Source organism: Macaca nemestrina, chromosome 3 (assembly GCF_043159975.1).
Source record: "Macaca nemestrina isolate mMacNem1 chromosome 3, mMacNem.hap1, whole genome shotgun sequence".
NCBI classification, from domain to species: Eukaryota; Metazoa; Chordata; class Mammalia; order Primates; family Cercopithecidae; genus Macaca; species Macaca nemestrina.
Window position 1 is genome coordinate 130,597,500 of NC_092127.1, and position 27,376 is coordinate 130,624,875.

General features: G+C 37.7%; 1 protein-coding gene across 4 annotated transcripts in view; it reads left to right on the forward strand.

Moving 5' to 3' along the window:
• The first annotated feature begins 330 nt into the window (after positions 1 to 330).
• LOC105463602 (signal transducing adaptor family member 1) overlaps positions 331 to 27,376 on the forward strand; it is a 50,359-nt gene continuing 23,313 nt past the window's right edge. For 2 of the 4 annotated variants that reach the window (XM_071093461.1, XM_011710804.3), the window contains exons 1-6: positions 331 to 533; positions 13,195 to 13,266; positions 17,791 to 17,904; positions 19,603 to 19,659; positions 23,958 to 24,124; positions 26,217 to 26,345. In XM_071093461.1, the coding sequence (XP_070949562.1) occupies positions 414 to 533; positions 13,195 to 13,266; positions 17,791 to 17,904; positions 19,603 to 19,659; positions 23,958 to 24,124; positions 26,217 to 26,345 (659 nt within the window). In that variant the 5' untranslated portion in view covers positions 331 to 413. The remainder of the gene's footprint in view (positions 534 to 13,194; positions 13,267 to 17,790; positions 17,905 to 19,602; positions 19,660 to 23,957; positions 24,125 to 26,216; positions 26,346 to 27,376) is intronic. The other 2 variants (XR_011621205.1, XM_024787272.2) reach the window with 2 other exon arrangements.

The window sequence follows — 27,376 nt, forward strand, 5'->3', positions numbered from 1 at the left end:
TCATGTCTTCTGCAAATAAAAATGGACAGCAATAAACAAAAACAAAGGTAGAAAGAATAACTATGTTCTTGATGTCTCCCCTAAAGTTCACAATCTCTACACCTGTTTCTTTCATCTTCGGTGATGTTAATCTTCTGTTTATTTTGCTGCTTTAAATCTAAGCATATGTAGATTACCCAGAGATTGCTCTCTAAAAGTCAGATTACACCTGTTCTTTCTTACCTCACAAAAAGTAATGGAAAAAAAAGTGTGTGTGTGTGTGTGTGTGTGTGTGTGTGTGTGTGTGTGTGTCCTGTTGGTGGTTAAAAAGCAATTTGGGACTTCCTCTTTGAACAGTTGCCTTTTCCTCTCATACAAGGAGGATTTCATTTTGTTTGAGACGAGAAACCAAACCACACACCAAAGAGAGGGGTATGATGGCTAAGAAGCCCCCAAAACCAGCCCCTCGCAGGATCTTCCAGGAAAGGTTAAAGATTACTGCTCTACCTTTGTACTTTGAAGGTTTTTTGTTAGTCAAGCGGTCAGGATACCAGGTGAGTCTATACATGATAATGTTAAACCTAAGACTTCTGTTTTAATTTAATATTTATTTCATGGTGATGTGATGTGTTGAGACCCCCTTGTTTCTGTTGAAATTAAATCATCTTCTCTTCTTTGAGCTCAGAAATGATTCCAATTTTTCATAATTTAAATACAATGTCTGGCTTAAACCTGTATGTCTATGAATATATAATATGTATAATAACACAGGTTGTAATATTAAGGCACTAATATAAAAAATTCAATAAGCTAAATTTCCAAAGAATTCCAAAGAATTTAAATATCACAGAAGACTTTGGCTTGGGAGATAAAATGTTTCCTGTATTTTCTCCACAATTTATTGCTATGCTTCAATGATGAGATGTACCATTAAGATAAAATATCGCCGGGCGCGGTGGCTCAAGCCTGTAATCCCAGCACTTTGGGAGGCCGAGACGGGCGGATCACGAGGTCAGGAGATCGAGACCATCCTGGCTAACACGGTGAAACCCCGTCTCTACTAAAAAAATACAAAAAAAAACTGGCCGGGCGAGGTGGCGGGCGCCTGTAGTCCCAGCTACTCCGGAGGCTGAGGCAGGAGAATGGCGTAAACCCGGGAGGCGGAGCTTGCAGTGAGCTGAGATCTGGCCACTGCACTCCAGCCCGGGCTACAGAGCAAGACTCCGTCTCAAAAAAAAAAAAAAAAAAAAAAAAAAAAAAGATAAAATATCATTATTGAAATTAAACCTGCTCCTGTTCTCAGTCATTTGAAGTTTATAATGATCAAATTATTAAAAATGGCTTTTGTAAAAATTGTTAAAATGACAAAGTTCGTACTGTTTAACATTATATAGTGTTATGTGTTCTAAAATACTATTCAAGATAGTGGCTTTTAATTTTTGGGGTACTACTGTGGATATTAAGTACACTAAGCTACACAAATACCTTTGCTCTAAGAAAATCCATGAAGCATTCTGTATTTTTGAATGTAATAATTAAAACTTATAGTTAGTTAAAATCATTACTTTTAAAATAGTAATTATGGATGACTTGAAATTAATTAGAGAAATGAGCCCAAAATTGCCTGTTATTAAAGAAAAAATCATTAACTTACGTCAAATTTTATGAAATTGTATATTGACTAAAACTAGAAAAACTTTAAGGTTTTCAGAAATTCCATCAGAAATGTTTAATGATGATAAAATATATTTTCTGAGGATTTATGAATACTTATGGAAAAATTATATATATGAAAAATCTGTAATAGCATATTCATATTTCTTACATATATAATCAGATCATTTACTATTTGAGAGTAAAGACATGGTAATTTGTATTCTGTTATGGATGTTAAACATGCATAAATAATTATCTTTCAGTTATACTAGAATATTTTCAGGTTGTTCCTACATGCTTTTAATGTAAATTTAATCTTGTCACCACAGGTAAGCCACATAGTCACACTTTGCCAGGAAAGGGAAGTTGAGAAAAAAAAAAAATCTAATTTGTAATTTAAATTTGGTTGTTCACTGAATGTTTTCCAAGGTGTTTGTAATAACTGTTTATGATAGCAGTTTTTTTTTAAATGCTTAAAGAAGGTACGTCATTGGTATGGTTAGCAGAAAGAATAAGAATTTTAGAGTGTCTTTATCTGATGGTTTTGCCACTTACTGCTCGTTATCTTGTGCAAGTTACTCAATCTCCTTGAGACTGTTTCTTCAACTATAAGATAGAGAGTACACTACTTGCTACTTGCCTCCTAAGGCACATTCTGGGACACAGTAGGTGTTCAAGCAATTTATTCACTCAGCATTTATTGTGTGCCTTCTATGCACCAAGCATCACTTTTATTTCTGGAGAATATGAAAAAAACACAAAGATTTTATTTTCAAGAGGCTTAATATAGTAGGAATGATGTCTTCCTTACTGAATTTCTACTCTTTACCTTCTCTTAGAAAGCATTATTTGAAGCAGAATGAATAACCATAGGCATAAATATTTCCAATGAAATTAACTTGTTTCTATTTGAATTTATAATAAAGTACCTGTGTGTGTGTGTGTGTGTGTGTGTGTGTGGCAGTGTCTCCTCTGTTGCCCAAGCTGGAGTGCTGTGGTGCAATCACTAGTCATGCAGCCTCAACATCCCCAGCTCTGGTGATTCTCCTGCCTCAGCCTCCTGAGTAGCTGGGACTACAAGTGCGTACCATACCCAGCTAATGTTGGTATTGTTTATAGAGACAGGGTTTCATCATGTTGTTCAGGTTGGTCTCAAACTCCTGGGCTCCAGCAATCTGCCCACCTTGGCCTCCCAACGTGCTAGAATTACAGGTGTGGGCCACTGAGTTAGGCTACAAAGTACCTTTTACTTGTATGTCAGGGAGAAGAGAGCAAGAGGATGACAATAATGCCTACTTATGTTGTGGTTTCAGGGATAGCATATGTAAAACACCTGGCTCACACTAAAGGTTAGATTCATTCTCTTACCCTTTCATCACTTACCATATTCTTATTCATGTGCTAAAATTAGTTTGAGGTCTACAAGTAATATGGCTCAAAGGAGAGTGAGCATGGTGATAATTAGAGTACTTGAAAATAGTAGCTATGAGAAAAATCTATGGAAAATAAGTGGAATTTCCAAGCAATTGGCAGCAAAGTGCCAGGGAATCTTTGAACAGAAGGTGAGCCACAGGTATATAGCCAAGTAATCTTCGGAGCTGATTGGCTGGAGGAAGTTGAGAGGCTCTGCAGAATGTAAAGTTGGGTCTCTGCCAAAGTCATTTAGAACATTTAAACTAGAAAAAATATAACTGAAGAGTAACCTGGTCTATAAAGGCATTGAATGTTGAGAGGTGTTTCTTAGACATTTTTTTTTTGTGGGGCACTTTTAAGTATTTAAAGAGCTTTTCTCCAGGAAAATGTACCAACGTATACCATTTTGCATGCAATTCTAGAAGGTTTCTAAATCTGAGGTCAAGAACCCATGAAAAACACATAATCTTTATGTAAAAGATAATGTGGGAAGATTTATTTAAACCACATCACTATGATTCTGGATTAACCAGGAAGATGTATTTGATAATAAAAACTATTAAATGCCACAGTGGAATACCAATGGCCTCGCAGTTCTTACAAATGGGAAAATTGCTCATTTTTTCTGGGACCGTTTGAAAATAAGACAGAGTTTGGGTGGGCCAGGCGCCATGGCTCATGCCTGTAATCCCAACACTCTGGGAGGCCCAGGTGGGCAGATCACGAGGTCAGGAGATCGAGACCAACCTGGTCAACATGGTGAAACCCCGTCTCTACTAAAAATACAAAAATTAGCTGGGTGTGGTGGCACATGCCTGTGGTTCCAGCTACTAGGGAGGCTGAGGAAGGAGAATCACTTGAACCCGGGAGGCAGAGGTTGCAGTGAGCTGAGATGGCACCACTGCACTACAGTCTGGCAACAGAGCAAGACTCTGTCTTTAAAAAAAAAAAAAAAGAAAGAAAGAAAAGAAAGGAAGAAAAAAGAAAAAGAAAATAAGAGAGAGTTTGGGCAATGTCTCGTAATTCCTTCAATCTGTGATGTGCTAAAATTAAAAAAAAAAAAAAAAAAAAAAAAATGTGTGTGTTGACCGGGCGCGGTGGCTCACGCCTGTAATCCCAGCACTTTGGGAGGCTGAGGCGGGCGGATCACGAGGTCAAGAGACTGAGATCATCCTGGCTAACACGGTGAAACCCCATCTCTACTAAAAATACAAAAAAATTAGCTGGGCAAGGCGGCGGGAGCCTGTAGTCCCAGCTGCTGGGGAGGCTGAGGCAGGAGAATGGCGTGAACCTGGGAGGCGGAGCTTGCAGTGAGCCGAGATCGTGCCACTGCACTCCAGCCTGGACTACAGAGCGAGACTCGTCTCAAAACAACAACAAAAACAGTGTGTTTAATATGTCTTATTAACCTGAACATAAGCATGGGATCGTCATAACTATATCAAAATCGTATTCCTCTAATCTACTCACCTCTAATTCATTTAGTGAAACTCCGTCTCTACTAAAAACACAAAAATTAACTGGGCGTGGTGGTACACACCTGTAATCCCAGCTATTGGGAAGGCTGAGGCAGGAGAATCGCTTGAACCCGGGAGGCAGAGGTTGCAGTGAGCCAAGATCGTGCCACTGCACTCCAGCCTGGGTGACAGAGCGAAACTCCGACTCGAAAAAAAAAAAAAAGTAAATTTTTTAGGGCTGTCTAAGTTGTGCTCACAAACAGTTCTCTACGGCAGTAATCTCCGAATTTTAAAATAACACACTCCTTTCAGGGAAACATTTTGAGCACAGATCCTTAAAATAAGAATATTGATTCATTTAGAAATTATAAACATATATAGTCCCATACTATTACTCCATGTAAATTAAGATATATAAAAAATGAATTAAGAAACATAAAATATAATTAAATATTCTAAAATTTTCTCTCCCAATGGATCATCTTGCACACCTTTGGAATTTATGCATCCCATTTTGGAGACCACTATACAACGTTCTTCCTTAGGTAAATGTACTTTATTTGCTCACAAAAAAAGAAAGAATGAGAGCTTTTTATTGGGGAGAGGGGAAGAGAAACTTAACTGGAGCTTGCATTGTAATTCATTTTTGCTAGTTAATTCATTTTTGCTAGTTATATTAATGAGAAAAGAGCACTGGGGAGGCAAGAGATAAAAGTATCAGTCCAATTCTAGAATTTGGGCTATTCCTTCACATTTTTAAATCTATTCCCTCCTTTCTGAAAAGAATAATTACTCTCTTGCATAGCTGAATAGGTTGCTCCAATGACTAAGTGGACTATATAATAATGAGTACAACCTTTTGAGGTATAACATACAATGGATACCATTCTAGGCTCTTAGTGTTCTGTCACTCTGATCCTTACAGTAACTCTTCTGGGTAGAAATTATTTTATTCACTTCACAAATGAGTGAGTAGGTGGGGCATGCTGGCTCATGCTTGTAATCTCAGCACTTATGAAGGCCAAGGCAGGAGGATTGCTTGAGGCCAGGAGTTGGAGATCAGCCTAGGCAACATAGCAAAACCCCATTTCTACAAAATCAAAAAATTAGCCAGGTGTGGTGGCACACCCTGTATTCCCAAATACTGGGGAGGCTGAAGTGGTAGGATCACTTGAGCCCTGGAGTTCGAGGCTGCAGTGAGCTATGATTGCACCACTGCACCCCAGCCTGAGCAACAGAGCGAGACCCTGTCTCTCTAAAACAACCCCAAATAAACAAATGAGTGAGTTCTGGCCACCGAGTTTATTCAAGGTTCCTCTTCCATTAAGGAGGCTAGCTTGGATTTGATTGTGATGCACTTGACTATGCTGCTTCTGAAACTCAAGTTCTAATTCCATTTGATTGTAGGTTTCCTAGTTAAGCTAGTGATAAATTCAGAAGTCTTATTTTAGTCTCTTCTCTTATGTCAGTAATTTAACACAAAACGATTGTTAAAAAAAAAGAAGTTTGTGCTTCATTCCAAAGACATGTCCTTCCAAGTTAATTTTTTAAATTTTTAAGTATTTCTCTAGATATGAATAGGTACCTAGATGTTTTTTATTGAGATTGATATTTATAAATGACTCAGCTTATACGTGTATTTATTACATCTTATCAGAAATGAAATCAAGACTGTGACCTGTAAGTCTCTGCATACTGAATACCAGTTTGGTCTGTCCTTAGGTTTGCAGCTGTGTTTGCAGTCACAGAATCTAATGCTATTTGTAACCTTACTTTTCCTAAAGGGCTGCCTTTGCTTTCAACTCAGTGCTTTTATACTTGTTTTTCCTCCCATTTAATAAATCGTTAATCCTTTCCACAACTATGTATGTTTGCTTACCCATAAAACTCCCATTTTTCCCTATTTAACTCTACCCAATTCATATCGTTCTTTTGAGATTGAACACCTCTATAATTTTTTTCAGTAGTACAATGGAGGTCTGCATGTACATACAGAGGGAATTCAATAAACCTTTACTGGTTATCAGTAATGCTAGTTTTTATACCTTATGGCAGGGTAATACTGTACTTATGAGGCTGATTAGGAAGATGAACAGAGTGGTACGCTTTGACTTCAGGGTTTTCTCTTATATTTTTTTCCTCCAAGAATCATACAGTCCTGGAGGTGGACTAGACCTTAGAAGCCATACTTTAGTAAAATTACACAAATGACACTTTGGGAGGCTGAGGCGGGCGGATCATGTGAGGTCAGGAGTTCGAGACCAGCCTGGCTAACATGGTGAAATTGTCTCTATTAAAAACACAAAAATTAGCCAGGGATGGTGGTATGTGCCTGTAATCCCAGCTACTTGGGAGGCTGAGGTGGGAGAATGGCTTCAACCTGGGAGGCGGAGGTTTCAGTGGGCAGAGATCGAAATCACACCACTGCATTCCACCCTGGGCGACAGAAGACAGAAGGAGACTCCATCTCAAAACAAACAAACTACACAGATGATCAAGTTCTCAGAACAATATGCATTCTCTACATTCCCATCTCCTCCTGCACTCTTCCTCACCTGCTTCCTAGCTCCAAAAAACAGGATAGCCTTGATTTACTCCTTTCATTGCAGAGGTTTACCATTAACGCAGGGTGGGGAAGCCTTAAAAAGAGTTGGTCTGATAAGCAAAGAAACAAACCAACTTGCAAGACAAATTTTAATTGTTTTGTTATGTAATTATAAGTCAGATCTGAGAAAGTTCAAGTATTTTTTAATAGAGTGAAACAAACTAGTCACTCCCGTATGGTTTTTACAGAACGGCTGTCTGATTATAGTGCTCAAGCCAGATTTCTCAATGGATTCTTAAATCTCTTTATTTGAGAAAACACGAAAGGGTGATTTTACATAAGAATGACAACAGGTTTCATTATTCTGGTTTACAAAATATTTCCTCCTTCTCATACATATTGTCATTGAAAGAGACCTGTGTTAGAAATTTTTAGATACTGCTATCACACCCACACATACAAAGCACCACATGGAAGAAGTATCATGTGACTAATAAAAAATGCAAAGTTCTTACCAATAATGTGAGTGTTGAGGCAATGCTCTTCTTTTACTTTTCTTTTCTTTTTTTAAAGTGTCTAACATTTATTAAATACTTGCTATGTCCCAGGTCTTAGGTGCTTTACATACATACATTATTAGTCCATTCAATTATTTAACAACCCTATGGAACAATAGCAGGAGGTGGGGTTGTGTTTATGGGGTACTCCTATTTTTGGTCCCTTAAAGTGAACTCTCATATAGGAGACACAATAATAATTATTATTATTCAATGTCTTTTGATGTATTCACAAACTTATACAACCATCACCAGTATCTAATTTCACAACATTTTCATAATTTCAAAAAGAAGCTCCATAGGCAGTCACACCCACTTCTCTTCCCCCAAACCCAACTGCTTTTTTATTCTTTTTTTTTTTTTTTTTTTTTTCGAGACAGAGTCTTGCTCTGTTGTCCAGGCTACAGTGCAGTGGCACGATCTCTGCTCACTGCAACCTCCACCTCCTGGGTTCAAGAGAGCCTCCTGTCTCAGCCTCCCGAGTAGTTAGGATTACAGGTATCTACCACTACTCCGGCTAATTTTCATATTTTTATAGATACAGGGTTTCACCACGTTGGCAAGGCTGGCCTCAAACTCCTGACCTCAGGTGATCTGCCCACCTCAACCTCCCAAAGTGCTGGGATGATAGGCATGAGCCACTGCGCCTGGCTCTCTTCCCTCTCTTTCCATTTTTTATATACTCTTTTATTAGAATTTTTCTTCTCCCAAGTTTGAAGCCAGCCAGTCACAGAAATCACACAAATGAAGATCAGTTAGTTACTTTTATTATTGACAAATTATCAACGTGTAGTTTAGATTTAAGGCCAAAGCTGTGCTAATATGTTACTCTAGATTTGGATATCCTTGAGCTACATCAATTCACTGACTCAGATTAAGAACCACAAGCCTGAACCTCTTGGTGGCCCTTTACCACATGGCAGGGAACACAGCAGTATGCTCCCTCTCTCCTGGTAGACTGAGTTGAGAGAGAACAGGAAGGGGCTGAGTTGAGCTTGCTGCCTCCCAAACACACCTATTACATACTCAGTCCTACTCTCTGCAAAGGAGATAATTCACCCTGGCCGCACTGAGCAGAATAGATAAGAAAGTAGGCTGGACATGGTGGCTCATGCCTGTAATCCCAGCCCTTTGGGAGTTTGAAGTGGGCAGATCACTTGAGGTCAGGTGTTAGAGACCAGCCTGCCCAACATGGTGAAACTCCATCTCTACTAAAAATATAAAAATTAGCCGGGCATGATGGCACATGCCTGTAGTCCTAGCTACTGGGGAGGCTGAGGTAGGAGAATCGCTTGAACCCAGAGGGGAGCAGGTTGCAGTGAGCCAAGATCATGTCACTGCACTCTAGCCTGGGCAACAGAGTAAGTGAGACTTCCATCAAAAAATAAAATGAAATAAAAATAGAGTAGATTAATAGATTAGAAAGTATAAGAAGGTGGTAGAAAGACAGGTAAAGGGATACTGTTATAGCAATAACACTTTACATCCTATATAAAAAGAAGGAAAGAAAAGACTTTGGATGGGGTTGATATTAAGATGTGTTTTCTTGTCCTATTCAACTTCTTGACTCTGAGATGTGTCAGGTATATATTGGGCATCTCAATTTCAGACAAGAGAGAGAATCCCTTTGCCTAGTTTTATAACTGCTTCTTTGAGGACCATTTATTGGCTGATCCTCCAATCATATGCCCTTTTGAACTGTTCTTTTCAATGGTAATTTGTTCTTGGTTCAAGAGGCATCAGCAGGTTCATTACATGTTATAAGCAGTTCTCAACCTGGGGGAGGACAGAGTGAAAACACAGCAGGGCTTGAACAAAGATATATTGTCCCAAATTCCAATGTGCCCCTGAGGTTGACTGCTGCAGTCACACTACCAATTTGTTCAAGTCTTAACCGTATGTACCTCTCTTTGAAATATGACTTTTCTGCTCATCCTACAAAGAGGCTGAATCTATTTCTCTAATCTTTATTCTATTTTTTAAAAATTGAACTTATAGCAAACAATAAATTTCTACCCTTTGAATCTGGATTGGGTTATGTGACATGTGTTGGTAAATGTGACACAAGCAGAGGCTTAGAATAAGCTTGCCCATTGGGTTTTGCTCTCTCTTTTTCCTGGGAATCCTTTTGCCAGCCTGTGTCAAGTCTAGGCTAGCTGACTGGATAAGAGAGCAGATAGAGTGAGACTCCAGTGGTCCGTCTCTTCCCCGTCATTCCTGCCTTCCCAGCTAAGACCCTAGACAAGTAAGTGAGGCCACCTTAGACCATTCAGCCATAGCCAAGCAAGCCCAGAGCAGAAAGGTCATCAGCCAACCATAGAATGGTGAGAAAGAGAAATAATTTGCTTTATTTTAGTCCACTAAATTACAGGGTGACTTGTTACATGGGAGAAGCTAACTGATATACTATCTTATTAGCCATGAAGACAAAGAAAGAAAAGAATTCTACCAAAAACATAAGAAAAAAAGGTGATTGTAGTTCAAAATGAATTTAATCTTGAGCTTCCTGGTAGCCAGGGAATTAAAAGCAAGATTGACTTATAGAGTTGTCACTATTTGAGAAAATAAGCATATAAATTCTGAAGAGCTGACAAACATACTGGTTAAAAAACATAAAGGATATGTCAATATTGAAGAGACACAAAATACCATAAAACAAAGTATCTTCACATGCACAATAAAAGAGAACCCTTTATATAACTTTCTTATATTAATCACCAATATATGTCATGATGGTTCAATAAGTTGTAAAACATCAGCTTATCAAACCATAAAGGAAGGAATGATTAACATGTTTATTAAAATAATTGGAATTTTTAAAAACACACTTTTGGAAAAAGTTGCATATGAAGGTAAATCTTTAGATGTGAAAGGATTTTATTTTTAAAACTTACTTGTCATTCTTTTGTAATATAGTCACTCTTTGTATTTATTTAAATAAATTCACTTGAATGAAATGGGAGTTTGACTAGGTTATTTACGTACTTTAAACTTCAAAAGTCATATTTCTGTAGAATCCAGAGTAATATGAATGTATTAATAATTAAATATTCACCACATGAATAAGATTTGGATTTTAAAGTTCAGCTTTGATGGTGTTAAATTATCAATTTCTCACATTTTCTTGATCTGTCAATAATATGTACTATTTATTGAACCCCAACTATGAGCCATGTACTCTGCTAAGTGCTTTACATGTATTAATTCATTAAATTCTTTCATCTGTCCTAGAAGGTAGATACTATATGCTTTTCCTATCCTGGGCCCTTCATTGGTCCATCTGACATGTGTAAGCTTCCACTGAAATTGCATAAAAAGTCCTAAATCAATGAGGAAAGTTTTAGAAAATGAACTATTTAAACACAAATCAAATTACAGTCATGAGTCACTTAACAATGGGGACACATTCTCAGAAATGCATTGTTAGGTGATTTCATCATTGTGTGAACATCACAGAGTATACTTATGCAACCATAGATGGTATAGCCTATTACACACCTAGGCTATATGATATAGCCTATTGCTTCTTGGCTACAAACCTGTATAGCATGTTATTGTATTAAATACTGTAGGCAGTTGTAAAATAAAGGTAAGTATTTGTTTATCTAAACATAGCAAAAGAGAGTAAAAATGTGGTATAAAAGAAAAAATGGTATACCTGTATAGGACACTTACAACAAATGGAGCTTGCAGGACTGTTAGTCTCTCTGGGTAAGTCAGTGAGTGAGTGGTGAGTAAATGTGAAGGCCTAGAATATCACCAGGTACTACTGCAGACTTTATGAACACTATACACTCAAGCTACACTAAGTTTATAAAAAAGTTTTTCTTTCTTCATTAACAAATTCATCTTAGCTTACGGTAACTATTTTACTTTATAAACTTTTGTCACTTTTTGACTCTTTTATAGTAACATTACCTTAAAACAAAAACACATTGTACAGCTCTACAAAAATATTTTCTTTCTTTATATCCGTATTCTATTATCTTTTTATATTTTTAAAATTCTTTATTTTATTTTTTTACTTTTTAAGCTTTTTGTTTAAAACTAAGACACAAACACATACATTAGCCTAGGCCTACACAGGGTCAAGATTATCAATATCATTGTCTTCCACCTTCATATCTTATTCCTTCTTTTTTTTTTTTTTTTTTTTTTTTTTTTTTGTGATAGAGTCTCGCTCTGTCATCCAGGCTGGAGTGCAGTTGCATGATCTCGGCTCATTGCAACCTCTGCCTCCTGGGTTCAAGTGATTCTCCTGCCCCAGTCTCCTGAGTAGTTGGGATTACAGGTGCACATCACAATGCCTGGCTAATTTTTGTATCTTTAGATACAGACGGGGTTTTGCCATGTTGTTCAGGCTGGTCTGGAACTCCTGGCGTCAAGGGAGTTGCCCACCTCAGCCTCCCAAAGTGTTGGGATTATGGCTTGAGCCACCATGCCCAGCCCCAGTGGATGGCCTTTGGGGTAATAACACACATGGAGCTGTCATCTCTATAATAGCAATGTCCTCTTTAGGAATACCTCCTGAAGAATGCGCTTGAGGCTGCTTCATAGTTATGTTTTTTCAAAGTAGAAGTAGTACACTCTAAAACAATGATTAAAAGTATAGTGTAGTAAGTACCTAAACCAGTAATATAGTCATTTATTAATCATTAACAAGTATTTACTGTACATAATTATATGTCATATATTTTTGTTTGACTGGAAATGCAGTAGGTTTGTTTGCCATCATCACCACAAACACCTGAGTCATGCATTGTGCTACAACATCATGACAGTTGATGGGAATTTTTCAGTGCCATTGTATCTTATGGGACCACTGTCATATAGGCAATTTGTCATTGACTAAAAGATCTTTTTGTGGCACATGATTGTATATCCTTATCTGAAACTTTATACTAAAATAAATTTGAGAATGATTTAATCAAGTGGTGGCATGGGCCTGTAGTCCTGGCTACTCTGGAGGTTGTAGTGGGAGAATTGCTTGAACCCAGGAGTTCAAGGCTGCAGTGAGCCATGATTGTACCACTACACTCCAGCCTGGGTGACAGAGCCAGACTCAGAAAAAAGAAAGAAAAGAAAAGGAAAAGAGTGGAAAGAAAGAAAGAAAGAAAGAAAGAAAGAAAGAAAGAAAGAAAGAAAGAAAGAAAGAAAGAAAGGGGAAAGAGGAAAAGAGAAAAAGGAAAGAAAGAAAGGAAGGAAAGGAAAGAAAATAAAAGAAAAAAGAAAAGAAAAGAAAAGGAAGGAGGGAGGGAGGAAGGAAGGAAATTAAATGTTAAGCCTAAGCCAGGCATGGTGGCATATGCCTGTAGTCCCAGCTACTTGGAAGGGAAGCTGAGGCAGAAGAATTCCTTGAGCCCAGGAGTTGGAGAGTCCACCCTGGGTGACATATTGAGACCACAGAACCTATCTCAAAAAACGAGAAGAATTAAATGTAAAATTAAGCTATAAAATTAGAATCATCCAGGATAAAGAAGTCTTCTTATATCACAGAAGCAATTAAGAAAGTTACAAAGAGTAATATTATTAGAAAAATAGTTGAATATACACTAATGAAATAAGGCTTATGATTTCTTTCCCACAGGAGTATGAGCATTACTGGACAGAGTTGAGAGGAACTACACTTTTCTTTTATACCGACAAAAAGAGTACAATAGTAAGTAAACACGTTCAGCTGATTCCATTGTTTCCCAATACAACCTTGTCACATAGCATATTATTCATTTTGCATTTTCTGTCATCCAAGAATAAAGATGCTCTGCTAAAATTAATTCAAAAAAGAAAGTTTAAATCTGTGAAGGCCATCAATGATGACAGGAACAATGGCAAATTTTCCTGGGCAATTCAGAAGAAGATATTGACTCATGTTTTTTACTTTTCATTCTTTTCTTTCTGATTCTGATAACTTAGTTACAAAGTAAAAATTTTTAACAAGACATATGCACATATATTGCTTAATACCAAGTGATAGCTTCAATTTCTCCCATTTTTTATCTTGCTATAGCATGCATTTATAATTGGAAAGGAAGAAAACGATCTCCAGAGCATGCAAAGCCACTATTTAAGTTTTCTGAAAAGACAAAAACATATTTCACAAAGCAGGACTTCTAAGGGCTTAAACATGAGAATAACAATAAAGGGATTCTGAGATTTATTTATTCATATTAATTTCAAATTCCGATTGTATGTTTCAGTTCTTCCAGGAATAAGATATAGCATTTTAGTGGCAAATGCTTACCTACCTTGGAACACTATATTTATAAGAGATTTTCTGGGCCGGGCGCGGTGGCTCAAGCCTGTAATCCCAGCACTTTGGGAGGCCGAGACGGGCGGATCACGAGGTCAGGAGATCGAGACCATCCTGGCTAACACGGTGAAACCCCATCTCTACTAAAAAATACAAAAAACTAGCCGGGCGAGGTGGCGGGCGCCTGTAGTCCCAGCTACTCGGGAGACTGAGGCAGGAGAATGGCGTGAACCCGGGAGGCGGAGCTTGCAGTGAGCTGAGATCCGGCCACTGCACTCCAGCCTGGGCAACAGAGCGAGACTCCGTCTCAAAAAAAAAAAAAAAAAAAAAGAGATTTTCTGAGCCAGTAACTTGATTAAATATAAACATTCTGGATCTGGATATAGTAGCCCATACTTCTTAGAACATCATTATTAGAAGCCAACATCTAATGAAAGAGACAGAAAAATAACCCGTGTAATGTAGAATGTTTTCAAATGCCATAATAAATTTTACAAAATTAATTCCTCTTTTGTGCATTCCAATTTCCCACTGATGTCCATAAATATAAAAAAAGCTTTCATTCTAACCTTTTCTAATGCACAGTAAGTGAGAGAGCTAACAATTGTTGCTCACTTACTACATGGCAAGAGGCAGTAAAGCTTAGTAATCAAGAGCCTGGTCTCTTCCGACAGCCTGCCTGGGTGTTTGTCCTAGCCCTGCCACTGTTAACTGCAGAATCTTGGGCCAGTTAACCGACCTCTCTGTGTCTCAGTGTTATCAGACAGGAAACTGGTAGAAAACAGAAGACATCTCAAATTGGGCAATTTGAAGAGAATTTAATGAAGTTTTAATAAATATGCAAAGCAGTGAGCAGGGTGTAGGAAAATTACAAAGATAGTACAAAACCCTGAGGCTAGCAAGTGTCCATTACCACATCTAGGATTGAGAGCAAAGAGTGGGAAAGTAGTGAGAATTGTATGGAGATGACTGCCTTGAGGAGAGTATGATCTTTGATTGAGGGAGCAACTGCGCAGGGTAATAAATATCCACCCTCACTCTTCTGATCTCCTGCCACTGTTCTCCAGTGGTCCAACCCAATAGGAACTCAAAGGGTACGGAGCTCCTTGATGTTGTCCATACAGGTCTCTCTCCAGATGCAGAGTGTTGGGTGGTGAAGGAATAAAAGTGAATCTAAAAGGGCAAACAAAAGATCTCCAACACAGTCTTCAAATCTCTAAAATTAGAATAAAAATAGTAGTCTATTTTATAAGGTTCTCAAAATAACTAAATGAGATAGCACATGTAAGGACCTAAGACAGTAGCTGGCACATAGTAAGCATTCAGGCATTTTACATGCATTGTCTAATTTAATTCTCACAACTCTGCAGAATGGGTGCTATTTTAATTCTGGCTTTATAGATGAGATTAGTGAAGTTTAAAGATTAAGAAATTGTACAAGGTCAGACAGGAAATATGAAAGGTACAGTCCAGGTCTTCTCCTAAGCCAGCCTTCGTCATCACCATGCCATAAAGAGATTGTTATAATGAAATGACTCAGAATTCCCCATCTACCAATTTTTGTTAAGAGTATACAGACCTTTTGGGAACTTCTTAAAGTGATAGTCTCAGAAGAAAGCACTAGGATAGACAAGGTGAGAAGTGTAGATTTTTATCTTACAAAAGGGAAGAATTTAAAGCTGCCTTTAAATATTTGAAAGGCTGTCAGGAAGTCGTGTGAAAGGGTCACTGAATTTGTTTCATGTTACTCCAGAAAGAAGAGATTAGGAGCAATGGATGAAAATTGGAGGAAAGCTGTGGCTTAATACAAGAAAAAACTGGCTAGTAGGCAGAGGTGCTCAGGAGGCAGGAGTTCCATGTTAGAGATGTTTGAACACAGACTGGATGACTAATAAAAGGATACCCTGGCAGAGATGCCATCAGATGTCAGTGAGGTTAGACAGATGACGTTTAAGCCTCTTCACAAGATACAAATAACAACACAAAGATATGACTTCCTTTCTTCTAATCAATGGATCAGGCAACCGCACTCCATCTAACTGCTTCCTCTTCCTCTGTTGCTTCCTCCTTCGTTGCAGCAAAACTCACTGAGCTTGATCTAGACAATCCCTCAGAAAAAATATTTGTTTAATTTTAGATTCTTTCTTCCCTTGTGCCTCTCCTTCCATATTTTAAAAATAAATAAATTTTTATTTTTTTAAATATAAAATTGTTTATTATGTACAACATGATGTTTTAAAGTATATATACATTGTGGAATGGTTAAATTGAAAATAACTAGGCCAACTCAAACTTACTCTCAACTTCATCAATATAGAAATAGCTTTGGAAAAAAATTACATATCTATTTTTATGTCCTACTTTACTCAGAAAAATAAGACTTACAAATATACAGTAAAATAAGTTATATTGGGCACAGTTGAAAGAAATGTAAAAAGATAAAAAGAACTCAAGAATGAGGCTAATTTAGTAAAAATATATATATCATAAAAACCCTACTATACTTACTACAGGTGGTTCTTTCTACCACTAGAAGGCAAGCCTGTTGCATATAGAGAATGGAAATTGACCAGTTTCTCAGAACAAATATTTTTATTATCTTGGATAGGATAGGAATTTCTTAATAGGAATGCCATAATCAGTGGTGTGTAGTAAATGTTGAATAGTTTTCTGGAAAACAGTATGAATATATATGTACATAAACTTGTTATAAATATTACTGATATGAACAATGTATAGTACACAATTAGAAAAACACACAATAGTCTTTATTGTAATGTCCATACAGACAATTCATTCTCACAGAATGCTTTCCTTGATTTTTGCCTAACTTTTGCATTGGTAAGCAACTGTCAATGTAATTCAATCATAATTTGACATATGGAGATTTAAATGGTATTTAAAATCTATTTCCATAATAAATGCATTATGATATTTGACATGAATATTGTCTAATATTTTCATTTACATTAAAGAGTAAAAAGAAAGTAAAACAATAATGTATGTTAAAACATCATGTATTTATTAAAATCAATAAATGTGAGCAATTTCTTTGCTGAATTGGAAGAATATTTTGTCAATTTTTGTTCTATTTACAGTGAAACAGATTCAGACACAACAAACCTATCTCATCTGCATATTAACATTTTTTCCTTTACTTTTTAAAGCCTACCCCAGGGGCCAATAATCTGGATGATGGGCCAAATCTGGCCTATGGCCTGATTTTGTTCAGTCTTTGAGCTAAGAATGTCTTTATATGTTTAAAGTGCTTCTGAAGAAAAAAACAAAAACAAAGAATGTGCAACAGGCTGTATGTATGCCTGAAGTAGGTACTGTTTGGCCTTTTGCAGAAAAAAAGTGCTGCCCCTGGACATCAACAAAATAATAAATCAAGCTTGATTTGTAAGGTTTACCAATTTCCATGGTGTAAAATACTCCTACCATGGCTGATTTCAACCTATCACTATGACCTCACTGAACATGTAGTTGGGAAGAAAAGCACAGTAGCACAGTATTATATGGTATTTTCACCATACAGAAATGAAGATGTAAATAACCTTAAGAACATACAGAACAGTAAAATATAGAAATACAATTAGAATGTAACAAATTTTGTTTTAATTACTTTTGCTTTGAATGTAATTTATTTACTGGTATGTTTATATAATTCAATTTTTTAAAATAATGGCTGTTTAACAACCTGCTTACAAAATTCCTGAAAATTTAACAATTGGCTTTTGCAAACCTATGTGAGCCAGGTTCAGCACACCACCACATAATACATTTCCACATGTCCTCTGGGATTAGGAAAACCAGGGTATCATACAAAGTACTAATCAGTTGAAAGGAAGCTATTACTTATTTTGCTTCCTGCTAGAACTAATATGTATTACCCATGAAATAATGTAATGTGATCTTCCTTTATCTTTGCAGTATATTGACAAATTAGACATAATAGACCTCACATGCCTTGCTGAGCAGAATTCAACTGAAAAGAATTGTGCGAAATTCACCCTTGTTTTGCCGAAAGAGGAAGTACAACTGAAGGTGAGTGAGGAGAAACAGTAGTCTGTAAAGGGTTGTGGTTATAAATAACATTCTTCACATCCAGTGGCTAAAGTAAAGAGAAATTGTAAGACAGGCTAAGTCTTATACTTTGTTAATATTTTTTGCTTGCGTCTGGCCAAGAGCTAGTTTTCTGAATTGGAATATAAAAAAACATGGTCACTTGTTTAGCATACAAGCACCACGAAACCCGATACTCCTGCGCTCTGACAAAGTCAGGGATCCCACCTGGTGTGTGTTAAGGTTGTTCTTGAATCAGCATTCAAAATGAGCCAATAAAAGTCAACCAGTAACTACAGTAATAACATAAAGAGAACAACATGTATTAAATAAGATATACTCAGAGACTTTTCCTGGGAGATTACTGACTGACCTTGAAAAGCACTGGTCTAAGCTTTAGTGTAATAGGAATCACCTGTACTAAGGAAATAGGACCCCCCCATTCCCCAACCCAAAACCTATATTTTAAGCAAGCTTCCAGATGATTTGCAGATATGATGGTGAAGAGCACAGGATTGGTGTTGGATACTTCGGTCTGAATTTGGGCTGTTTTATTCATTCATTGTGATTATAGGCAAGTTACTTACCCTTTTTGTGTCTTTGTTTCTTCACTCAGAAGTAAGTCTTTGCTCAGATGAAACCCCCTCATCAAGGTCTACCTGGACCACTTTATTACAGTGGCAACCTTTTCCCCCTCTCCTACCCTCTAGTTGCACTCCTAATCTCTCTTACCCTTCTGTACCTTTAATTTTTCTCATTTCTTTCTTTTTGACACTATAAAATTTACTATTATGTTTATTATTTATTGTTCCTTGCTAGACCCTAAACTCCATGAGTACAAGGATTTTTGTTTCGTTTCCTGATATAAACCAGTGCGTAGAATAGTGCTTAGCACTTAAAGGTACTTAGTAAATATATGTTAAATGAATAAATCTGTAAAACCATCAAACAAGCAAAAATAATAGGACCTTTTGCCAAGTTGTCTTGAAGGTTAAATCAAGTAATACCTGTGAAGTGCTTAGAATGGTAGCTACCACTAAAAGTGCTCAAAACATGTTGGCTGCAGTCTTGACCTTCCAGGTTCAAGCAACTTTCCCACCTTAGCCTCTCAAGTACCTGACACCACCACACTAGGCTAATTTTTTGTATTTTTTGTAGAGACGGGGTTTCACCATGTTGCCCAGGCTGGTCTCAAACCCCTGAGCTCAAGTGATCCTCCCACCTCAGCCTCCCAAATCGCTGAGACTACACACATGAGCTACCAACCCTGGCCTGGTATTGTTACTGGTAATAACAAGTAATAGTACTTACAGCTAAGAATTGGAAGTTTCTACTTCCAAATTTGGTTGTCCTGAATTTAAAGCCAGTCCATTTTAACTGCTAATGGAGAGAGTCACTGTGAATTGACATACTGCAAAAGTAAGTTTTCTAACATTTAATTTTTTTGAGTAAATTCGTACATGTTCATTTGTTTTAAGTAAGCAAACAGATTACAGCTATACATCTTCTGACAAAAGAAAATAGTATTGAAATATTTCATAAAAAATACACATTAGTAATTCTAAGCCAAAAAAAGAAAATGAATTATTTATTTTAGGCTCAGCCATAATTATTTATTTTATGCTCAGTCACTCATGTGTTTCCTTCTTTGGCTTTATCTGTTTTTGTCTTCAACTTTAGACAGAGAACACAGAAAGTGGGGAAGAATGGAGAGGCTTCATTCTTACAGTAACAGAGGTAGGAAGCTCACTGCTTTTGATTGATTCTTTTTTTTTTTTTTCCAACAAGTATCTGCTGAACACCCTATGAACCATGCAGAGTGAAAGTGGCTGAAGATATAGCAATTGAAAAAGATAGACCTAAACTCTTGCACTTACTTATGAATGTTATATTTTCATCAGGTGGTGGAGAGGGAGAAAGTAAACAAGTAAACAGATGATCATTTCACATTGTGATAATTGTTATGAAGAAAATAAGGCAATTCGCTAGGGAGTAATAGGTGGTAAAGGAGATCTATTTTTTGGTCTTATCCATTTGACTCATTGGTCCTTTGTATATTCTGATATTTGTAGCTAATACAGCATGTTTGAAAATATTTTCCAACTTCTTTTTTTGTTTGTTTTTTTTGAGATGGGGTCTCACTATGTCCCCCAGGCTAGAGTGCAGTGGTATAATTTGGCTCACTGCAACCTCCACCTCCAGAGTTCAAGTGATTCTCCTGCTTCAGCCTCTCAAGTAGCTGGGATTACAGGCATGCACCATCATGCCCAGCCAATTTCTGTATTTTTAGTAGAGACGGGGTTTCATCAAGTTGGCTGGGTTGGTTTGGAACTCCTGGCCTCAAGTGATCTGCCCGCCTCGGCCTCCCAAAGTACTGGGATTACAGGTGTGAGCCACTGCGCCTGGCCTCCGATTTCTTTTTTATTTATTTAATACATATTTATAGAATAGTAGACAAGATGAATTTTATAAATAACATAGACAATGTAACAGGGAGAGACCAGAAAAATGAAAACTCACCTTTAAACGTTTCTTTAGTGAGTCTTAAAGCAACAGGATACTTACCTGTTCAATTCTGTGGTGTTTTATCAGAGGCAAATAGTAAGATCTACTGCTTAGAGTTAACTCTTGCAGTCAGATAATGTCCGTTATTTTAAATAAAGCCACTGTAGCAATTGCCTTGGAAATATGAGGTTCTTTGATAACCAGCCTCCCAAGGAGCACCACGTTCTCTAGTAATTTAAAAGGATATAAAAACTGTGTTTGTTAGAGTCAGTTAAACACAGATTTTATCCAAAGCTAGTTTCTAAGTAAGCCATCGCAGTCATCTGAAATAAGCAGTGCACTTTACCAAGTTGATGAATGGAACTTCTTTTTTTTTTTTTTTTTTTTGAGACGGAGTCTCACGCTGTTGCCCAGGCTGGAGTGCAGTGGCGCGATCTTGGCTCACTGCAAGCTCCGCCTCCCGGGTTCCCGCCATTCTCCTGCCTCAGCCTCCTGAGTAGCTGGGACTACAGGCGCCCGCCACCGCGCCCGGCTAATTTTTTGTATTTTTAGTAGAGACGGGGTTTCACTGTGGTCTCGATCTCCTGACCTTGTGATCCGCCCGCCTCGGCCTCCCAAAGTGCTGGGATTACAGGCTTGAGCCACCGCACCCGGCCATGATGAATGGAACTTCTTTACTTCAGCCAGTAAAAGGTAAAAGTTAGAGGTTCAACTACTGTGTAGGGAAGCTATATGAGGCTAGAAAAGTGGACCAGTTAAAGATGTGAAGAACATGTTGACTTCTGAGAGGGAGAGGAAGAAATCATGGAGAATTGCACTCTTTCCCTCTGTTGTTGAAAGTATCACTGTGTGGTATGGTGCTTCCAATACGGGGTATAACTATCCCAAGGGTATATGTGACTAAGTGTCAAGGAGTACACTAAAAACACTGGCAAAAACTTGTTGCATCTTCCTGGTACACTAAGTACGTATAGTTTTGGCTAAACATTTTGTTTTTAGTTTCTTTCCTGGAGTAAGAATAAAAAGCATTATTTTTATATTAAAACACACACATAAATAAGTAACTGAATATAAGATAAAATTTATGATAATTTTTTTTTTTTTGAGATAGAGTCTCATGCTATCACCCAGGCTGGAGTGCAGTGGTGAAAGCTTGGCTCACCATAACCTCCACCTCCTGAGTTCAAACAATTCTCCTGCCTTAGCCTCCCGGGTAGCTGGGATTACAGGTACCTACCACCATGCCCGGCTAAGTTTTTTAAAAAATGTTTTTAGTAAGAGATGGGGTTTCACCATGTTGGCCATGCTGGTCTCAAACTCCTGACCTCAAGTGATGCTCCTGCCTCGGCCTCTCAAAGTGCTGGGATTACACGTGTGAGCCACCATGCCCAGCCTATGTGAATTTTTAAGAGAAGACAAGTTGCCTCAATTTTGTACTCTGTAAATGTTGTTTTGTGTTATGATTCCAGATCACGGCATATGAACAATTTACAGTATGTTGTTATTAGGATAACTTTAGTAGAGAAGTGAGAGCAGCTCAGACTGTATGTAGTTGAAAGCATGGAGACATTACTTTTGAATCAAATAAACCCCATTTTGGGTCCTGGTTCCATAACTTACTAGCTATGTGACTCTGGATTAGTTATTTAATCTTTCTGAGCTTGATTTTTTTTTCTATTTGTATTAGGCCATTCTTGCATTGTCATAAAGAAATACCTAAGACTGGGTAATTTATAAAGAAAAGAGGTTTAATTGGCTCATGGTTCTGCAGGCTGTACAGGAAGTATGGTGCCAGCATCTGCTCAGCTTCTGGGAAGGGCCTCAAGGAGCTTTTACTCATGGCACAAGGTGAAGGGGGAGCAGACATGTCACATGGAGAGAGTAGGAAAGACAGAGAGTGGGGAGGAGGTACCTCACACTTTTAAATGACTAGATCTCACAAGAATTCACCCACTAACATAAGAAAAGCACCAAGCCATGAGAGACTCATCCCCATGACCTAAACACCTCCCACCAGGCCCCACCTCCAACACTGGGGCTAATTCAACATGAGCTTTGGAGGGAACACATATCCAAACTATATCACCATTTGTAAACTGGGGATAACAATACCATTTGTTTTTTGAGATGGAGTCTTGCTCTGTCGCCCAGGCTGGAGTGCAGTGACTTGATCTCGGCTCACTGCAACCTCCGCCTCCCAGGTTCAAGCAGTCCTCCTGCCTCAGCCTCCCAAGTACCTGGGATTACAGGCACATGTCACCCAAAATTTTTGTATTTTTAGTAGAGATGGGTTTCACAATGTTGGCCAGCTGATCTTGAACTCTTGACTTCAAGTGATCCACCTGCCTTGCCCTCCCAAAGTGTTGGGATTACAGGCATGAGCCACTGCGCCCTCCCATGTACTTTGCAGCATTTCTGTGAGGAGTTGCAATACAACATGTACAATGCTTGAGCTATAATAGCCAATTAATAAAGATATGTGCTTCATTAGGTATTTTTCCCCATTATTTTATTTTTTCTGGTATATATGGAAATTGTTTTACTGGTTATTAGCTTAGTTATCTAAAAATGTCTCTAAGCCCTTTTTATTGTATATCCCTATTAGTAAATGTTTATGTAAATTTTATATGTACTTGTACACATATTCAAACATATATAATAATACAAATTAGTGAAATAGTAACTTAATAGAAAGTGAAGTTATAATGTTTTCTTCCCATACTCTAATGAACTTTCTTGTATACCTCCTGGAAAGCATGCACCCTTCTCTGAAGATAAAGGTGATAATCACATAAGGCTGCCTCCAAATACAGACTTGCTAGTGTTACGTACAAAAAATATCCTACCATTCAAACTACACCTTTCAAGAACACAGAACTGGTCATAATAAGGTCAAAATTGGAGGTATGAATATAAATCAGAAGGACATATATAGGTGAGTCAATATGAAATACATCTCTAGGAAAGGTAACAACCACCACAAAACCAACGAATAAGTAGAAATATCATAATTCTAACACGTGAATGAATGTTTGAAACACACCACAGACACAAAATACAGACCTCTGACTGCCGCTCTTCAGTCATCTAATGAACAGTTCCATTTGAATCCCATGTTGCCAGAGAGCTGGGGGAAATCATTTCAGATTACTTATGAGAGAGTAAGGTACCTTGAAGGTGTTCTGGAACTTCCCTGGCATTGATGAACTAGTGAGCTCAGAATGAAAAATATGAAGTTTGTTGTTACTTGAATTAGCTTTTAGTGCAAGGTGGGGTATTCTTTGCTTTGGGGCCAAACCAAAAGATTCCTTGGAAGAAGGGTAGGCACTCTGTGCAGATTGTAGTTGGTGCAGAGGCAGTTCTGAGACACCCACCCTAGACTAAAATCCTGTTTCTTATTACCTTATTCCCTACTCACTCACCTCTGTCAGGTAACTGCAGTCCTGTAGGATCAGAACAGGTTCATCTTCACTAAAGTTGTAAGTTATTAAGCTGTTTTCTTGCCTGCCTACTCTTTTAATTGGTTTCAGCTGTCAGTTCCCCAAAATGTGTCACTCCTACCTGGGCAAGTAATTAAACTACATGAAGTCCTAGAGAGAGAAAAGAAAAGGAGGATTGAGACAGAGCAGAGTACGTCTGTGGAAAAAGAGAAGGAACCAACTGAAGATTATGTGGATGTACTGAACCCTATGCCAGCGTAAGTGCACAATGAACTGCAGTTTGTTCATTCAATTGTTAAAACTAATTTCTAATTATCAAGGAGAGTTAGCCACTTGCTCTTGCTAAGCCAGGGACAATATGCAGTCTTGGGGATAAACTGTATATCTCTGAGTACATGCCACATTTCCTCTTCTATGTCATGATGAACAAAATGCAGATTTGAACTAACCATCTTACCACACAGGAAATCCCCTCCACCCACATCTTTAGAACAAATAGATACTCTTTCCAGAGCTCACACCTAAATAAAAACTCCTATGAAGAAGGCAGGAAAAGATACTTTTTCACTATGCAAACTCTATGATTGACTGATTTTCTATGATAAAATTATACCAATAAATTTTCAATATCTAGAATGTTCAATCCAACCGACCAATTAGTGAGTAGTCATCGAGCTTGTACTTTGTCAAAGACCTTGTATAAAATGTTTAAGGTACTGGAAAAATAAAGAGGTGCAGAAAATGCTAAATTCACCAACGTCCTACATTTATTTTTTATATTATTGAAAAGATTCTGAGCTCTTTCCTCCAGGAATCTTGGTGTTGTTGTCAGTAAAACTTGTCCTGGTACCCTGTTTGACATCAGGTTCTGTTGCATACTCTATCTGTGCTACAATCACTGAAACCTGACAACCATCATTTTTACCTGAAACCACTGGCAACTGATAGATTGACTAAAAGTCACACGGACTGCTAATTTTTCTTTTTTCTCAATAAAACAAGTAATATATGTTTATTACATATAAAAGATTAAAATCATTCCTTGTTCCACCACTCAGAGATATTTGCTATTAACATTTTCGGGTTTTTTTTTTTTTTTTTTTTTTTGAGACAGCGTCTCATTCTGTTATCCAGGCTGGAGTGCAGCAGCGCGATCTCAGCTCACTGCAATCTCCACCTCTGGGTCTCAAACGATTCCCATGCCTTGGCCTCCTGAGTAGCTGGGACCACAGGCGCCTGCCATTGCACCTGGCTAATTTTTGTATTTTTGCAGAGATAGGGTTTTGCCATGTTGCCTAGGCTGGTCTTGAACTCTTGAGCTCACGTGATCCACCCGCCTTGGCCTACCAAAGTCCTGGGATTACAGGTGTGAACCACCATGCCCAGCCTTCTACCAGATCTTTTCTATGAGTTTTTTTTTTCTATGAATATAACTATATATTTTCTTGACTACGATGTACAGGTGGTCTGTATAAGTTGAACAATGGTTAAATGACTTTTTAACTTTAAGATGATGCAAATGCAATACGCATTCAGTATAAACTCTACTTTTTGAGTACCCATACACCATTCTGTTTTTCACTTTCAGTACAGTATTCAATAAACTGCAGGAGACATTCAACATTTTATTATAAATAAGCTATGCATGAGATGATTTTGCTCATCGATAGGCTAATGTAAGTGTTCTAAGGATTTTTAAGGTAGGCTAGGCTAAGCTATGATGTTCAGCAGGTTATGTGTATTAAATGCATTTTCAGCTTATGATATTTTCAACTTGGAGTGGGTTTACCGGGATATAATCCTATCATAATTCAAGGAGCATGTGTATATTATAAAAATGAGAAGTGCTTTTTTTATTTTGCACATAAAAATAACAATGCCATAGAAAGACATATTACACCAAAAGAAATGAGAGCAAACATATGTAAATATCAGTTGTTTAAAACTTAGACCATACAAGAGAAACATTTACAGATGTTTTGTATCCCTGAAAGGAAACTCCCAATAAATATTTATCCAAGAACCTACTTATCAACTGAGACTGGGGATACATTGTTAATTCTTGTTGGTAATGATGATCATATACTGATCAGTAGATAACTTTTCAGGTTCTCTTTGTATAAAAAGGCTTTGGAAGAATTAAGGAAGGAAGACCTTAACGTTAGCATACACAGAGTGACACAGGCTTGTAATAATAGATCATTGTAATTACATAATTGGAATAATCAAACCAGAAGTTTTAAGAAAAGTTAACAACTGCAGCTCTCAAAGTTATTTTGGTAGTATTTTTTCAAGTAATTATCTTTGTCAGTTAAAAAAAATATTCTGTTTTTTATCTTACCTCTGTAGATGTTTTTATACAGTGTCCCGGAAAGAGGCAACTGAGATGCTCCAGAAGAACCCTTCTTTGGGAAATATGATCCTGAGGCCTGGTAGTGACAGTAGAAACTACTCCATCACTATCCGGCAGGAGATAGAGTATGTTTAATTTTTTTTTTTTTTTAAATGTATGGAATTTTTAAAAGCATGGTATCACTTAATACAAGTCCAGATCAGCACCTGCTATGTGTTTCATTGGGGCTAAAAATATGAACATAAGTGGCCAGGCATAGTGGCTCACGCCTGTAATCCCAGCACTTTGGGAGGCTGAGGCAGATGGATCACGAGGTCAGGAGATCGAGACCATCCTGGGTAACACAGTGAAACCCCGTCTCTACTAAAAATACAAAAAAGTAGCCAGACGTGGTGGCACGTGCCTATAGTCCCAGCTACCCGGGAGGCTGAGGCAGAAGAATTGCTTGAACCCAGGAGGCGGAGGTTGGTGAACTGAGATCACGCCACTGCACTCCAGCCTGGGCGACAGAGCAAGACTCCGTCTCAAACAAACAAACAAACAAACAAAAAAAACACAAGAATAGGAGGGAATGTCATAAAAGCAATGCTAAAGACTGAGCCAATGCTAACACTGGCAGGGAAGAAGAAAGAATAACACATTATTTTGGTCCTTGGTATAGTTGTATTGTTCATTCATTCAAGTCAACAAACATTTATTAAGCACCTGCTATATGCCAAGCAATACTCTAGGCACTGAGAATACAGCAGTGAAAAAAACAAACATCTCTGTTTCGGTTTGAGTTGCCTAGCAATAAAAATATAAAAAGGAAAACATCCCTGGCTTCAATCTTCCATGAGTTACAATTTTGTAGGGAGACAAAGACTTAAACACATAACTAAAAATATGTAGCAATAAGGTCTATAGAGTAAAATAAAGCAGGATGAGAGAGACGGGAACCCTCAGGGGTGATAAAGGGAGCACATTTTTATGGTTGCGGTTGTTTTAATATAGAGTGGTCAAGGAAGACCTACTTTATTAACTGATTTAAGCAGAGAGCTGAAGGAAGTGAGAGAATAAACCCTACCTATATCTGGGGCAAAAGTGCTCCAGGCAGCAAGTGCATATGCTTTGAGACAGAAGGATGTTTGACTTGTTCAAGAAAAGAAGAAGGCTG